At 35.1% G+C, this 16,530-nt stretch overlaps 1 protein-coding gene across 1 annotated transcript; it reads right to left on the minus strand.

The window, feature by feature from the left end:
- Positions 1-1,009: 1,009 nt before the first annotated feature.
- On the minus strand, positions 1,010-15,644 carry LOC123566105 (myogenesis-regulating glycosidase-like). The gene is made up of 3 exons (XM_045359964.2): positions 15,539-15,644; positions 6,226-6,394; positions 1,010-4,558 (listed from the first exon to the last, which is right to left on the minus strand). Exons 1-3 carry the CDS (start codon positions 15,574-15,576, stop codon positions 2,531-2,533), a joined length of 2,235 nt encoding a protein of 744 aa, XP_045215899.2. The 5' UTR covers positions 15,577-15,644; the 3' UTR covers positions 1,010-2,530.
- Between the last annotated feature and the right edge of the window lie 886 nt (positions 15,645-16,530).

Genomic DNA, 16,530 nt, shown 5'->3' on the forward strand with positions numbered 1-16,530 from the left:
ATTGTTTACATGAGGATTCCATGGTTCTATACCAATCAACACTTCAAAGGTCGAACATAACAAACTATATAAACAATAACACAATAAATATAGATTTTAAGGTATATCAGACTGTAAACCTACTATAGCTTCAATCATGCCCTAATTATTTTAGTGTTACTAATCCCAACAACTTTGCTATTGCAAGACTTAATTTACAAACTGTTCACATCTTACTACATTTCTTTGTACAGTAATGACTGCTACCTACTTCATTTCAAACATTGCTTAATAATGACAAAAATTACTGCTAAAACAAATTTAAATTTTCTTGTTTTCAAGAATTCTGAATTTTAAAATGGTAACTGAGGTTTTAATTGCATTGACTTCAATGATAAAATGAACCTTTTAGCAAAACAATGGTAAATTATTTTCTTTAAAAAAAAATGGTATATGCATTGACTTTAATGATAAAATAACCTTTTAGCAAAACAATGGTAAATAATTTTCTTTAAAAAAAAATGTAATCATTGACTAATGAAAAAGAACCTTTAGCAAAACATGTAATTATTATTCTTTAAAAAAATGTTATGCATGACTTTGATGATAAAATGAACCTATTACAAAACAATGGTAAATATTTCTAAAAAAAAATGTATATGCATGACTTTAATGATAAAGACCTTTAGCAATAAAATGGTAACATATTTCTTTATAAAAATGGTATAGCATGATTATATAAAAACCCCTTTGCAAACAATTAAACTTAGTTTCATTTAAAAAAATGGTTATGCATGACTTATGGATAAAATGAACTTTTAGGAAAACATGGAACAATTTTCTAAAAAAAAAAAAAAAAAAAAAAAAAAAAGCAAAAAAAAAAAAAAAAACATATGACTGCAACTATCTTCATTTAAAATTTACCGATTGCTGAAAAAACATGATTATAAAAACTATATGAATTGAAAATAACAAGACAATATCAATTGATCCTAATACAATGGCGAATGTTAGCTGTACAGATAAAAACCGTCTGCACAAACACAAACAGCATTTAACAAATAAACAACATTGTTTTATAAAGATTTTTGCAAAAATACTAGTTAATCCAATTGTCTCTTGATCAGAGATAATGGACACAGTTTAACAATCTGGTATTATAAAAAAAATGATGCATGACAATAACAATATACTGTAAAACACTTACTATCTATGAGAACTTTATTTTACGCTAATATCTGCAAACTAGGTCCATCATTAATTAAAATTTTTACTGAACAATAACTGGCAAATTTTGGAACAAACTGACAAGTTTCCTCATCACTACAGACTGTGAAATATTCATGCAGGTTTTATTTTAGCTTATAATGAGGAATTAAATGCTAGTTTTTGCTAGTGATTCTTGGATGATATCCGTAAATAATGCCACTGGCAAATTCTGACTATTTGTGAGTATTAAATCTGCATCATCACCCTGCTAATTTTCTATAATGAACTTGTCCATCCTTCAGTTTGGACAGTACTATTAACTGTTAAAACTGGTGCATACCACAACATTACTGAATGAATGGCGAACAGTGCAGGTCATGATCTGTCTGCACAGATGTGCAGGCTGATCATGATCTGCACTGGTTACAAAGGCAGAATCAATCGTGTCCAGCATGATAAGGGTTAAAGGGACTAAATCACACATTTTAGGTGAAAAATATTTTCTCCAAAAATCTATAAAAAGTGGGTACTCTGAAAGTGACTAGTGGTATGAACTTATTGACATGCGATTTTTGCAAAATATTGTGCAGAAGGTAGTCAACTGTTGCAATGCTTTTGAAATGATGCAGAAAATTTACATTCTTCTTGCATTTTTAACAATATCTAAATTGTATTTTCACTCACTTTATCATTTTTCAGTGTCATATATACATTCTATGCCAAACTTAGTGGAAATGAACATTTCACTTAAACTGTGGGTGATTAGCTTTAATACAAATGCTGGTACTTGCTAATTCTTGACACCACTACAAGTAAGGCTAATAACCAAGAAATCGCTGCCTGCATGAAAATTGCCAAATCTGCAGTACATCCTACTGTAATTCTGGTTTCAAGAATCAATTTTTACAGTGACCTGAATTCATCTTTTTGTGAATAAAATTTAATAAAGTAGGGCAAATCAAAACAAATTCATGAAATAAAAAGTTCACAAAAATTTAAAGTGCTTTACAGTCAAGTGTAAGCTACTTCTAATGAAATTAGCTGTTTGTAAAAAAATATGCCAACCAGGATAACCAGTCAGGTGTTATCGTCTAATTGTCAATATTTAGTATGCTGCAACCGTGACTTTCAACCAAAAAACGTGACCCCCACCTCCAAACCCCACAAAGAGGAGGAGTCATCTTCTGACAACTGGCAATAAATGACAGAACAGCGATGTATGATAGACTAGCACTACAAACCAACATGTGTAAAACAATATACCCTCTCAACTTTGAACATGGCATAAAACCGTTGGGACATTTCCCTTAGCATGGTAGAAATAATTTATATTCTACGGTTTTCATGGAGTTATAGAAGATACAGTTGAATTTTGAGTAGTGTCTTGGTGTAAATAAAAAACAGCAATATCTTCAAGCTGAACAATAAAGTCTTTCAGCCACTGCTTCCCTGCATAAGTCTTTCCCGTCTTGGAATGTATCCATTGACCCGTTGGTAAATAAATATCTCGTTTCCTGTCGCCGAGGCACAAAACAGGTGCCACCATAATTGTTTCCCCAATTAAAAACTGATCTGAAATACGAAGTGTTTTGAAATCGAGTGGATCAACCCACCATAATGGACGCAATAGAGGAATTCCTTCCTTAGTTTCTGAAACTATGTCAGAGTATGCTGGAATCACTACAGACTCTCTAAGCAAACTCATATTCTTCAATAAACTTATTGGTCGATCACCAAAATTCAACACTGCATTTGTCACTTGCAATCCTGGAAAATATACTGCAACTTCTATCCACCGAATTAATAATTCTGTGTCAATCATATCCTCAGGAGGAGCTAAAGTTATAACATAAGGATAACCATGGATACCAGCTGTGAGAGCCCCAGACACAATGTAATCCAAACATTTTTTCCCACTCTTATTTGCTACAAGAGTTGGAATTTCTACAAAAATTGTCATGTTTTGCATATGATAAGCTGTTTCTATAAGAACAGATTTATTTGCACTGAGCAGTATAGCTGCAAATTCCGAGTTCATGGCATTTATATCCGATGTGTTCCTGAACAGAGTATGGTGAATAGCGGCATTTGCTATGGTTGTTTTCACTTCAAATGCTTGTGGGTATAATGTTTCCTCTACGGTGCCCTTTTGTTGAAGGGAATCCAATTTTTCTTTCAAAAAATCTTTAGTTTCTACATAAGTTGCATCCCATAATGCACAGCTCTGTTCTTTGTATGAAATCATTTTAAAACCATGTGTGTAAATGTCCTTCACAAAAAGATCCTTATCTGCTCCCATTTTAAAATTTTCTTCTGCTTTATAGGAGCATGCTAAAGTAAGTGGCAGCATGAGTTTTGTATTCGAGTATTTTCCTTTGTTCATATTCAAGTACAGTGACAACTCATTTGCCACTTTCTCTGTAAATTTAAAATCACCAACATTTTCCTGCCAATCAGTGTCGTATTCTATCATGTTAATTGGCAAACCAAGTGTATTTAGCTTGTGCAGAAATTCTCCAAAATTTTGATGATTGTTTTTGTACCTGTTTTCAAATTTCCATAAAATTTTCGAGAAATCATGCTCTGCAATTTTAACTACTTCTGACAGTGGAAAAAAATGATTTCTCGTCGCAAGAAAAGTTGTTTTAATATCTGGTCCTTGGCAGATGGTATAATTAATAGTTGGAATTGCCGTCTGCTTTAAATTCTCATAGTCTAAGGAAAAACACAGTTTCTTATCATTTTGTGCATTAAAACTAAATTTTATTGGGTAGGGCTGATGGACAATTATTGCGCTCCCTTCAGCATTTAACCAATAGTTCTCCAGAACCTGCCCCAGAACAGATTTCCCATATGGCTGATATGTGAGTTTATCAATAGACACTTTATTTCCTTTCACTGGCCAAAAAGAACCGTTAAAATTTGGCAATCCATACCAGAGTCCAAATTCAATATCGTAACAGTCCACTGGTATGTGTAAATTGCTTTTCATGTTTGTCCAAACAATATCGTTACAATGTACTTGAGCATTTTTCAAAGTATACGGAAAAAACCTGAAAACTGTTTCATCCCCAAATCGAAAACAAAACACATCGTCTGTCTGATATTCATCACATTTATGCACTTTTCCAATATCCAACTGACTGGTTTTCATAAAACCCGAAAGAACAATATCGTCTTTAACATTGTATACGTTAAGAACCCTCTGTTTAGATACAAAGTCGAAATAATGATTTCCAATGTTTTTCCTTGAGCGACCTTCGTGGAATGACCAAATAATGACAATACCAACAACGATTACTATGAACAGAAACGTAACAACCACTTTTAAGACTTTCTTCTTACATGATGATTGTGGCGCTTCCTCTTCCTGGAAAGAAATGATTTCATTGATTTAGTTTCAACTTATTTTCTTTGCACCAATTAACTGTAGAGAAAGTTTTTACATCTGACGTTAACTACAATGACTGGTTTCTGTTTATAACAGATGTTTACTACTGACCAGCAATCACACTGAAGATGATTGTGGAGTCATCGGCTAATTTTCAAATTTAGACTTGTCAGGTATCTGGCTTACATTATGTGAAAACTGCAGATCAAAGACAAATTTTGTACAGATAATTGACCAAAAGATTTTTCTTGGTGTGTGTGTCTGATAGGTTCCATTTATTTTCCTCTAATGTATGGCTGCTTTAGCTTAGTTACAATGACTAACTGTAGAAAATCAAGACAGTAATTTTGAATCATGTCTGGGTTGTGGTTACATGGCTGGAACCAGATCCAATTTTGTCAGAACACTTGCAAAACTCAAACTTTTACACATTTTAACCCGGTGAATTACAGACTTTACATCAAATGATGTTTGACTGGGTTCTTTCATACATGTTCTCTTAGACGGAGTAAACATTATCACTATCCAACAGAGACATTTGCAAACAGTGAACAGATTATCATTAATTAATAAACAAGCGGTTCTGCAAATTACTTTTTTCTTAAGATTCTTAATCCAGGCCTTGAACAACAAGAGCTGTTGGAGGACAGCAACGCTCGACTATTCAACATCTTTGTCAACTGAATGAATACAAAAGTTGAAAAAGGGGCATAATTTTGTACAAAGGCAAAAGAGGGTTACGGAACCTGCACACTGCTTATCAGCTCATGACAGTGGACAAGTGTGTGAAGTTTCAATCCATTCCCATAAGTGGGTACTGAGATACTACCTTACATATAAAAACTTAACTAAAAACAGCTAAGTTGAAAAAGGGGCATAATATTGTAAAATTGCAAAGTAGAGTTATTGAACCTATGTACTGCTTGTCACATCAAGACAGCGAACAAGTGTGTGAAGTTTCAATCCATTTCCATTAGTGGATATTGAGATACCAGCTTACATTTAAAAACTTAACCAAAAACTGCTAAGTCGAAAAAGGGGCATACTTTTAAAAAATGCAAAGTAGAGTTAAAGGACCTGCGCAGTGCATGTCAGATCATGACAGTGAACAAGTGTGTGAAGTTTCAATCCATTCCCATTAGTAGGTACTGTGATACCAGCTTACATGTATACAAAACCTTAACCAAAAATTTCTAAGTCAAAAAAGGGGCATAATTTTGTAAAAAAGCAAAACAGAGTTATGGAACCTGTGCAATGTAAGTCAGTTTATCACAGTGAATAAATGAGTAAAGTTTCAATCCATTCCCACATGTGGTTACTGAGATACCAGCTTACATACAAAAACTTAACCAAATCGGGACGCCGACGCACGGGCGAGTCCAAATAGCTCTACTTTTCTTTGAACAGTTGAGCTAATAAAAGGTATCTTTTTTCCCTGGTCAATCCCTTGCTCAAGGCTTTTATGTTTTCAATTGGTATTTATACAGCTGAACTTGGTTTCCTCAAACTAGGATAATTTGAACACCGCCCATTGCTCGAACTCATCATCAGGTCATGGCAAAATCCCTGTTTGATGGCTTGAACTACTGATAACCTATTTTGCCAGTCCTGTGGAGTTCGGGTGAATCAAGTTTGACTGTACTTACTGCAAGACTCTTCAAGTATTTTTCTTTGCTGGTTTCCTGTGATAGAGATTTGGTTCCAAGCGATGATACACTGCCACTTTGTGCTACTGCTGAAGCACCATCTAGGTTACCATAGTGAACACCTTTCACAGGGTCTGTATGTGACAACAGTTTTTCATGTTCCTTTTCTCTAAAACGATATATAAAAAAATAACATTTGTTTCAAAATGTCAGAAGCAAAACACGACTGAAGTAATAACTACAAACTGTAGTCATATATACTGTGAAATCACTAATATTCGCGGGGGACTAATTTTCGTGGATTTCGCAGTTGAGTCAATCCACGTTTTTTTTTTTTTTAGCTGCACTTTCTGTTATTTTCAAACTGATTTTGCTGAGATTTGTTATATATCTGAAATGGCTTTTAATGCACAATTTCCTCTTGCAGAACTTATAAAATTTCTAAATGTGAGATTTAAGGGAGGGGAAAGGGTTCCAGAAATCGTAGTCTCATCATTGTCAGATCAAAGCTGGCTTATTAACACTCCTTGCACAAAGACGTTTATAATGACATTGCTAAAGACCTTGCCATTATTATGCGGAATATGCAAACTAGTAGTAAGTACTTTTCCTTCCGATTTGCTGAATTTTGAAATAAATTATTGTCTGAAATGACTTAAAATACACCGTTTTGTATTGCAGAATTTCAAAATTTCTCTGGGATGATCATGAACTCCCTCTTCTATTTGTACTACCAGTATACATGCTAGTACTGGTACTGTGTACTTTTCAAGCTGATTTAATGGGTTTTTTTTAACTACATAAAATTCAGCAATGTGTCTCTACCTCCATGAGTCTGCATTATATCCCTCCAGTGACTTTTTTTGGTCTTTTTTACAGCTATATAAAGGCTATTTCCCTTTGCTAAAAACTATATATATTCACTTAAAAGTGGTTTATTATCCCAAAAAGAAACTTTTTAAGAAAGTCACGGTGCTTTGAGTTTGAATTTCCACCAGCATGTCTATTAAAATTTGTTTGATGGTTAATTTCTAAAACATACAATAAGACCAAAGTAAAAAAAAAATATATTTCTTGCCTATCAGTACTGTACAAATTGATATTTTTGTCATTATATAAGTTCAAATGTATCAAATTCGGAAATTCCCCATTTGGTGACTTTTCCTGCTAAATTTCCCCTTCAGAAAACAAAAGATTATTTTGAAAAATAAAAAAATCACTGTCCTCTACTTTTCACAAAGTCTAAAATATAAGGAAGCTGAACAGAAGAAAGGGACATGTTGACAGAATTTATCTTCCTGCATTGTCTAATCAATTAGGAGAAATAAAAGAAAGTTGGAAAAAATAGAGAAAATGTGTTAGAAATTCAAAAGGTAAAAACAGCAGTGAAAAGCAACATTATGGTAAAGCATGTTAGCAACACTGAACGTCAGGTAGGAGACTATTCCATAGGACTCGATCCTGTGGACTACAGTCCTGGGGAACAAGAGCTCGTAGAACATAAAATGCCCCCTTAAAATGCATTCAGTTGTCATCTGCAGGTAGTGACCAACCTCCCTATCAACTTTCATGATCCTAGGCCCAAGTGTTCTTGAGTTATCACCCAGACACTGATTGGTCTACAGACTGACTGACCGACATCAGCAAAACAATATACTCCCTTCATCAACCCCCGTATTAAATTTTGTGATCCTAGGCCCAAGCGTTCTCAAGTTATCGTCCGGAAACGGTTTCACTGTTCCGGGTCACTGTGACCTTTGACCTACTGATCTCAAAATCAATAGGGATCATCTGCTGGTCATGATCAACCTCCCTATTATGTTTCGTGATCCTAGGCCCAGTTGTTCTCAAGTTATCGTCCAGAAACCGTTTAACTGTTCCAGGTCACTGTGACCTTGACCTTTGACCTACTGATCTCAAGATCACTAGGGGTCATTTGCTGATCATGACCAATCTCCCTATCAACTTTCATGATCCTAAGCCCAAGCGTTCTTGAGTTAGCATCCGGAAACCGACTGGTCTACAGACAGACAACTGACATCAGCAAAACAATATACCTCCTTTGACATGTTTGAAAGGGGGCATAAAAAGAACGAGTATTTGTAAAAAAAACTAATAATCAGTGGATGCAGAGATTAACCTGTATGACAGCAGATGATAATTGCATGATATTCTTGTCAAGAGGATGAGATAATCTTCCAAAGGGATTGCAACCAGATGATTTCTAAAATTTTATATACATAAGAGTCAGAAGTCAATGTGTTGGAGATCAAACCTGTGCCATTTTAAAATGTATAGCATTTCAATGACACTGGAAAAGTGGCCAAGTCATAGAGATAGTACCTAATTTTTTCAAATCATAGGTATGAAGTTAAAAAGCTTTGAAATGAAGGCAATGTCCATATATTTCTCAAAAATAGATATATTGACAATATTTCAACCAGAAGCGTAGAGTTACGAGTATTTAATATTTTTCATATAAAAGAAAATTTTGTGATCAAGGAAATGTAACTCTTCTTGAACATGGACAGCAGAAACATCAAAGGGACATAATATATTGAATATTTTCTATTTGGGTGCATTTGATTTAACATTCAGCTGTGATCTGGATTACTAAATAATGATCCATGATACTGTTCGCTAATAATACAGAACATCTGGAACTGTCTGATAACAGCAAAATCATGCTGTAGCAGAATGCAAATATTTAGGCTCTGACCATGACTCGAACCCAGGACCTCTCACACCTAAGGCAGACACTCTACCACTTCCCTATAACAGCAGTAGCTATAGCTAGGCAGTTTAAGTGCACCCCTATTCTCTTCCTGACTACATTACGTGAACTGGAACAATTTTGTGACAATAACATGTTCGATGTACTCCGGATTATCTACTTATTCGCTTTGTTACCTAACGGCAATTTTCGTGTGAAGAAAAAATATGATCTAATTTTGCCAACATTTTAATTGGTCAAAACTGCCCAAATTTCTCTGATGTGTTTCTTAGAGTATGAACTTACTAACTGGTAGTACCAGTGAAAAATAACACTGAATTTTTCATATCAGACTCTGCCCTTTTAGCAGCTGGCGAATGGCAAAGACAGCGAGCTTAGTCCAAATTTGAGCAATCAGTTTACAAGTTTCGAGAGGATTTCAATTCAAAGGAAATTACAGTTACAAACTAAATACCTTTCTGCAACACACAAAGTCATTAGCATTCACTGTCAATCAGTATTATGACTAAGATCGACTGTCATTCATCGTTCCAATGATTCATAGACAGAGTCCATTGTTTACATTTTTACCGGTAATTGTAACCGGTGCACTTGTAAAAACCACTTTATTTTGAAAAATCTAAGTATGCGAAGAGCTCTGGTACGGTCTCTACAAGTCAGACATACAAAATGTAGATCAAAACACTGCCTGTCTTTGAATCACTTCTATCTGGTCTATTGGAATTTGTGCAAGGAGACTTGACTTTGGATCTACATTCCAGGTGTGGTCTAACAAGGGGCTGGTTTGCCATAGACTTTGTGGTAGTCCAACTAATTTGACGCGATCCTAGGAAATATTGAGTTATTTTTCTTATGGGCAATATCTCCACTCACATCAAACACTTGGAAGACCAAATAATTTCCAAAATTACGAATTTTCTAGTGATTTGAACCTATGCATGATTGTACCGTTCATGATTAACGATTACCGCGTCTACACAGCTATATATGCGCAAGCGATAAAACCAATAACTTTACATGACTGTGTACTGTGATTTGTCCTCTATTATTCAAATGATTATTGGTTCTTCCAAGTTTTGACGGTCAGACTGCCCATCACAAATATAAAACAATCTGACAGTCGAATTATTTTGACTAGACTTAAAGGGTTTTGAGTTAATCTTTATATTCCTGTAGGATACCTGTAGGATGATTTTGGGCTCTGTAGTAAAGACTAGATCCTTTTTAAGCCCCTCTTCTTGCAGACTTTATTTATGATAGTAATACTGCAAGTTCCCAAAACAAATTTGGTAGTGCTGGTAACAAATAAAGAGTACTTAATTACAAACAGTTGTCCCATGACAACATCTATGCTGGTCTCAAAACTGATACAGTAATTCCTGATCGATTTCCCTTTTGTTGACCTATTATGTAGAAATTCCACAAGAGGTAGTTTGAAATATCCACGCAAGGTATTTTGCTGATGTGACAGGTTCTAGTACTGTATCATGCAGGTAGTACTGTGAGGGAATCAGATGTTTCCTTCTTGTGACATGGATAACTTAACACTTGCCTCGGAGGTATTAAATTCTTTATCTCAGTTCAACAGGGGTCGAGCTGTCGGTCGCCAATGGCGCCAAATGCGCCGATTTACAAATTCTGGCGCTAGTTTAGATCAGTTGGCGAAAGTTTCTGGCGACAACAAAGCAAAGATAGGCCCGAGACATTTTTTTTTTTACTGACACCAAGGATCATCCTACATAGTCACTGTGTAGTCAATTATTGCCTGCGGGCTTAATCCGAATCGCCGAGATGTAATCTGTAAAACTGATGTCAATTATCGATAAATCCTTGGTTAACTCCACCTACTCGCCTGTCAAACTTCAACCAATCGTAGCGTCGTTTATAAATTTGTAAGCCGCCGCCATTTTGAAAATTTTCAAGCGGCGTGAAAAAGACAATAATTTTATCGAGTGCAGACTTAAACCTTCTTCTACATGATCTTATTGTATCAATCTTATGTTATTTATTGATTTTATTATAAATTGCATCCAAATTTATTTCAAACACGTCCAATTTCTATAAATGAATTACCCAGGAACCTATTCCGCGGACGTCTGAACTGCTGTAAAATATTTGTAGATATATCAAGAATTTTGGTATTGTTTTCGAAAACATTAATAAATAAATCGAATAAATGTATAAATGTGAACAAGTTGATGCAAGAATCGGGCATTTTAAAAGCAAAAGAATCAAAACATGCACAAAAACTTCCTCTGCGTCTGATTGTGCACTTGATAAATTTACGAGTTTCGGACGTAGAAATTTCGGATGAAAATTTAAAGGGGCTTTTTTCCATAGCACAGTTGCCAGTTTGTACTTTACTTAGAAATGATTAAAATAACTTGTAAAACACTTGTTTTACAAAAATAATTTTTTAAACTGTGCTTTTTATTAGCTCACCTGAGCACAAAGTGCTCAGGGTGAGGAATTGTGATCGCTCATCGTCCGGCCGTTGTACGTCTGTCCGTCCACACTTTCCTTTAAACAACATCTCCTTCTAAACCAAGAGGCCAATTTTGATGAAACTTCACAGGGACGTTCCTTGGATGGCAGGGTTCCCGCTGTCGGTCGCCAATGGCGACAAATGCGACAAAATATAAATTCTGGCGCTAAAAATCTTCAATTGGCGAATTTCATTGGCGCCTACAAGATAATCGTCGATCTGATCTTCTGATCTTTCTCAATGACGCAATAACGGATCATCCGATATTTAACACTACACGAAGACAATACACAACGTGTCAATATCGATTTACACCTCGGGGCATAATTTAAAACTTCGCCGAGTCACTATAGCGTTCCTCCACGCAAGAACGATTATCAGTCAATCTGATTCGCCAAATTTAGCCCCGCCTACTTACACGAAAGCAAATGAAACGAAATATTAGCTGCGTGCTTCGTCTAATGCACCACACCTTTTTTATGATGCAAAAAACGCGAGATAAATTTACAGGTTATTTTAATGACAATCCGATTCGCCGAAGTAATTGAGACCGAGAAAATACCGGAAATAATGACACGTCAAAGCGCGATCAAAAGATACACATATTCTCCGATCGTAAATAGATAAATTTTGCACAAGCGTTGTTAAATAAATCTACACGTTCGTAAATTTCAGTCGCGGTCGTATAATTTCAATCGGAGAATTTTTGAGATACAAATGAACTAAAGCAGTTCTTTTGGTTCTTTTACGTGCCCAACGTAAAGCATTGATACACGGGCGATAATTTTAAAAAGCTCAACCCCAGAGCTTCAAAACAGAGTGCTAATAATACCTGTAGGTGGTATTTTCGCTATACATTAGTATGTATGAAAGGAAATAGAAATTTAGTTATATATATAATGAAACTTAAGCATTTTAAAAAGCTTTTCAAAAGTTATAAAATAATATAAAACAACACTGTTTTTGATAAATGACCGAAATTAATTTTGAAATAAAAAGTTAAAAGAATAAAGAGATAAATATTCATGTTTTAAAAACATCTATTTAGTGAAAATGACCATTAAAGGGAGATAATTAAAAATGGCAAACTATATAAAGGGATAGTTTTATAGATTGAACAATTACTTTTGTTTAGAAAATGTTCTTGAAAATGGTTGCGTAGATTAAAAACTTTTTTTGATTCAGTGTGACATTAGTACAAATATTCATGTTTTAAAAACATCTATTTAGTGAAAATGACCCTTAAAGGGAAATAATTAAAAATGGCAAACTATATAAAGGGATAATTTTATAGATTGAGCAATTCCTTTTGTTTAGAAAATGTTCTTGAAAATGGTTGAGAAGATTAAAAACTATTTTTGATTTAATGTGATATTAGGATAGACTGGTTCAAGAGCAAATTGCATTGTTACTGTAAAGAATCAAATGAAAAAGAGATTGAAAAAGAAAATGGTATGTCGCCTATCACAGACTATTGGCTCCAACTTGAGAGCCACTGGCGCAAACTTTTCCTGATTGGCGAATTTGTTGGCGCAAAGTGAAATTGACCCAGAGGAAACCCTGGATGGTCTTCTTTAAAAATTGTTTAAAGAATTGAATTCCATACAAAATTCTGGTTGCCATGGCAACCAAAAGGAAAAACTTTGAAAATTTTCTTGTTCAAAACCGCAAGGCGTAGAGCCTCTATATTTGGCATGTAACATCATTTAATGGTTCTCTATGAAGACTGTTCAAATTATGCCCCTAAGGTGAAAAGAGGCCCCGCCCCGGGGGTCCCAAATTTTACATAGACATATAGGAAAAAAACTTTAAAAATCTTCTTGTCTGAAACCACAAGACCTAGGCCTTTGATATTTGGTATGTAGCATTGCCTTGTGGTCCTCTACCAAGATTGTTCAAATTATTACCCTGGGGTGAAAAGGGGCCCTGCCCCGGGGGTCCCAAGTTTTACATAGTCTTATATAGGAAAAAATTTAAAAATCTTCTTGTCTGAAACTGCACGGCCTAGGCTTTTGATATTTGGTATGTTGCGTTGCCTAGTGGTCCTCTACCAAGATTATTCAAATTATGCCCGAGTTGAAAAGAGGCCCCACCCAGGGTGTCCCAAGTTTTACATAGACTTATATAGGAAAAAAACTTTAAAAATCTTCTTGTCTGAAATCACAAGATTTAGGCATTTGATATTTGGTACGTAGCATTGCCTTGTGGTCCTCTACCAAGATTGTTCAAATTATGCCCCTGGGGTGAAAAGAGGCCATGCCCTAGGGGTCCCAAGTTTTACATAGACTTATATAGGAATTTAAAAAAAAAAATCTTCTTGTCTGAAAGTTCAAGGCCTAGGCCTTTGATATTTGGTATGTAGCATTGCATAGTGGATCTCTAACAAGATTGTTCAAATTATGTCCCTGGGGTGAAAAGAGTCCCTGCCCCAGGGGTCACTTGTTATATGAGTTATATAGGAAAAAATACTTCAAAAATTATCAGATCATATTTCCTGGACTGTTTAATTATAATTACCTGATGACCCCAAGTAATTAGGGGTCACCTGACTGTGACCTTGACCTACTTTCTTGTTTTTAGCTTACCTGAGCACAAAGTGCTCAGGGTGAGCTATTGTGATCGCTCACCGTCCGGCGTCCGGCCACACTTTCCTTTAAACAACACCACAAGCATGTATGTCTCTGAAAGTTTAGTGTCATCTGTGAATGTGTTGATAAGTTTAAAATGTTAAATTGTCTATAAATAAAAAATATAAATTGATAAATGAAGTTTGTCATATTTGAGTCAAAAAGGTCTGCAATGTTTAAAATTTTGCTTGCCATAGAAATGATATCCTGTTGGTTATGAACAGTCACCCTCTGGATTATCACTGAGCACAGTTATTATAAGCAATAACACAGATCTGATTAAGTATTGCATATGTTCTCTTTCACTCAGGTGAGCGATATAGGGCCATCATGGCCCTCTTGTTCTGTTTGTTTTGTTACTTTGGTAGTTTTGAAAATTGAACTAAAATAAATGGTTGAATTTTAGTATTTGTTTTCTTTCTTGTAGTTTATAATGCAGGTAAAATTATGTTTCAAAGTTTCTCATCTTCTTTTGGCACCGGCACCAATGTTGGCTCCAGTGGCTCATCTTTGGCTCAGACTTTTGCCAAATGGCGAAAGTGTTGGCGACAGCTAAAAAATACCCAGAGCCACTCTTGGTTCAACTGCCACTGATCTAGCTAAAATAATTCAGCTCAGAGATGTTTATATGTTGTTACGGATCTCTGAGCTGAAACGAACCCCGTATTGACACCTAACCAGAAATCGTGCCAGAAGTCTGTCACGCTATAATTTTATCAAATCAAATGCCAGAGACTCACCTTTTTATTTAATATATTCTTAATCCATTTTTCTTTTGATTTGGCGTAAAATGAACCATGCAACACCATTTGAAAACAAATTATACCCAAAAGTTTCAAATGGGTACCACTGCCTGCAATATTTTGCTCACCATTGCAGTTGTCACGTGATCGAGGTACTCTTCATTTTGAAAATAAATCTAACGGTAAAGAATTATTATTTATGGAAATTCTGTGAATTTAAACCTTCTATGGTATAATTTTATGAATTTTGTGAAAAATTATTACATTTTTAAATCAATTAAATTCATTAGATATAAAAAATTTGATCCTGAAATTCAAAAATAACCATGTGCTAAGAACTTCGCATGACGTCATCAGTTTCTCGCGAGAGTCAGTGCGCCGATGTTGCTGGTTAGGTACACAAATGGGGTTACGCCATAACTTAATGGACGCGACCACCAGACTATAAAAATAGTGTCAGTTAAGTTATGGTAGCCTGAACTACCACTGATCTAATGTTTTGAGGTTACTTTTTTAAGGTATTTAAATGTCTGACAGAGGTAAATGACATGTATATTGCAGTGTCTGCAAATATATGAACTTTAAACGGTCGAAAATGAAATTTGCATAATTTATTCCACGGGACAGAATAAATAAAAAGTTCACTAAAGTATGTCTTTTTTATAGAAGCTGTACAACGTTTTCTTCGTATACAGCTTATTATGAATTCTGTATCCACAGTTACCTTTTCAATTCGCGTTTTTGAGGGGCTTCGCAATCCATTGTTTTGATAGAATTTGTACTACATTTTTGCACATTTTCGGTCAGTGGCCGCGTAACGAAAATTCCTGAGATGTACCAAATGTGTTTTGAGTAAAGTCTGTTCTATCCCGCACGCAAAGCCGTAAAACACGAATAGGTTAAATAGCACTAAATGTCACTCTCTATTAGGTTAAAGGTCAGTAAATCAAATCCTTCTTTGTTTCATATAAAAAACGACAACTTCAGGTCGTCTTTACGTATCTTTAGAGAACATCACTTTTTCCTACACCTATTTTTCATGGAAGTTCTATCACAAATTAACGAAAAAATGAAAAGAAAATAGGGGGTTATGTAGTTCCTAGTGAAATGCCAGTCAGTTGTGGTCTGCTACCCTAAAAATGGCGCATATTTGCTCTCGTCCGCGCAATAAACACCTGCTTCCGGTTTCGATCTGCAAAACTTGCCATGTGGGGTGTATGAACATGAAAACCGTCTCATTTCATGCAGAATGTATTCTAGTAGTGAAAAATGGTGATTAAAGCACTCGTTCTACACGAATTTGCGCAAAAAATGGGAAAATTAGGATCTATTTATTATGGACTTCTTTCGACTACACCACGGAAGCACATTTTTCGACCGAATTACTGACCTTATACCTATAAGAAATGTTTCTTATCAAATATCACACAATTTTCATCTCTATTTTCAAGAAAGATGTAATGCCAAACATATTGCCAAGTTTCATTGTGAAATTTCGAGATTTTAGAGAAATATAGACATTTAATAGAAGCCACCCCCTACCAATTTACTGGGCTAAATTTTGGCCCTATGGTCCTTTTATTGTATATTTTGGTAAAAGTTTCACTCGCTTGCATTATTTTTCACTTGGATTCTGAAATATCATTCATTCCGTCATGAAAAAGACCCAGAAGGATGCATTTTGTGCATTTTCTGACATTACGGAGACAAAATATT

Source organism: Mercenaria mercenaria, chromosome 8 (assembly GCF_021730395.1).
Source record: "Mercenaria mercenaria strain notata chromosome 8, MADL_Memer_1, whole genome shotgun sequence".
NCBI classification, from domain to species: domain Eukaryota; kingdom Metazoa; phylum Mollusca; class Bivalvia; order Venerida; family Veneridae; genus Mercenaria; species Mercenaria mercenaria.

Bases quoted from the DNA above. Each gene is read 5' to 3' on its own strand.
- LOC123566105 (XM_045359964.2), bottom strand. From the start codon at position 15,576: ATGGATTGCGAAGCCCCTCAAAAACGCGAATTGAAAAG. The intron at 6,395-15,538 runs GTAACTGTGGAT...ATATCGTTTTAG, and splicing joins CAAAAACGCGAATTGAAAAG to AGAAAAGGAACATGAAAAAC. The intron at 4,559-6,225 runs GTAAGTACAGTC...ATTTCTTTCCAG, and splicing joins AATACTTGAAGAGTCTTGCA to GAAGAGGAAGCGCCACAATC.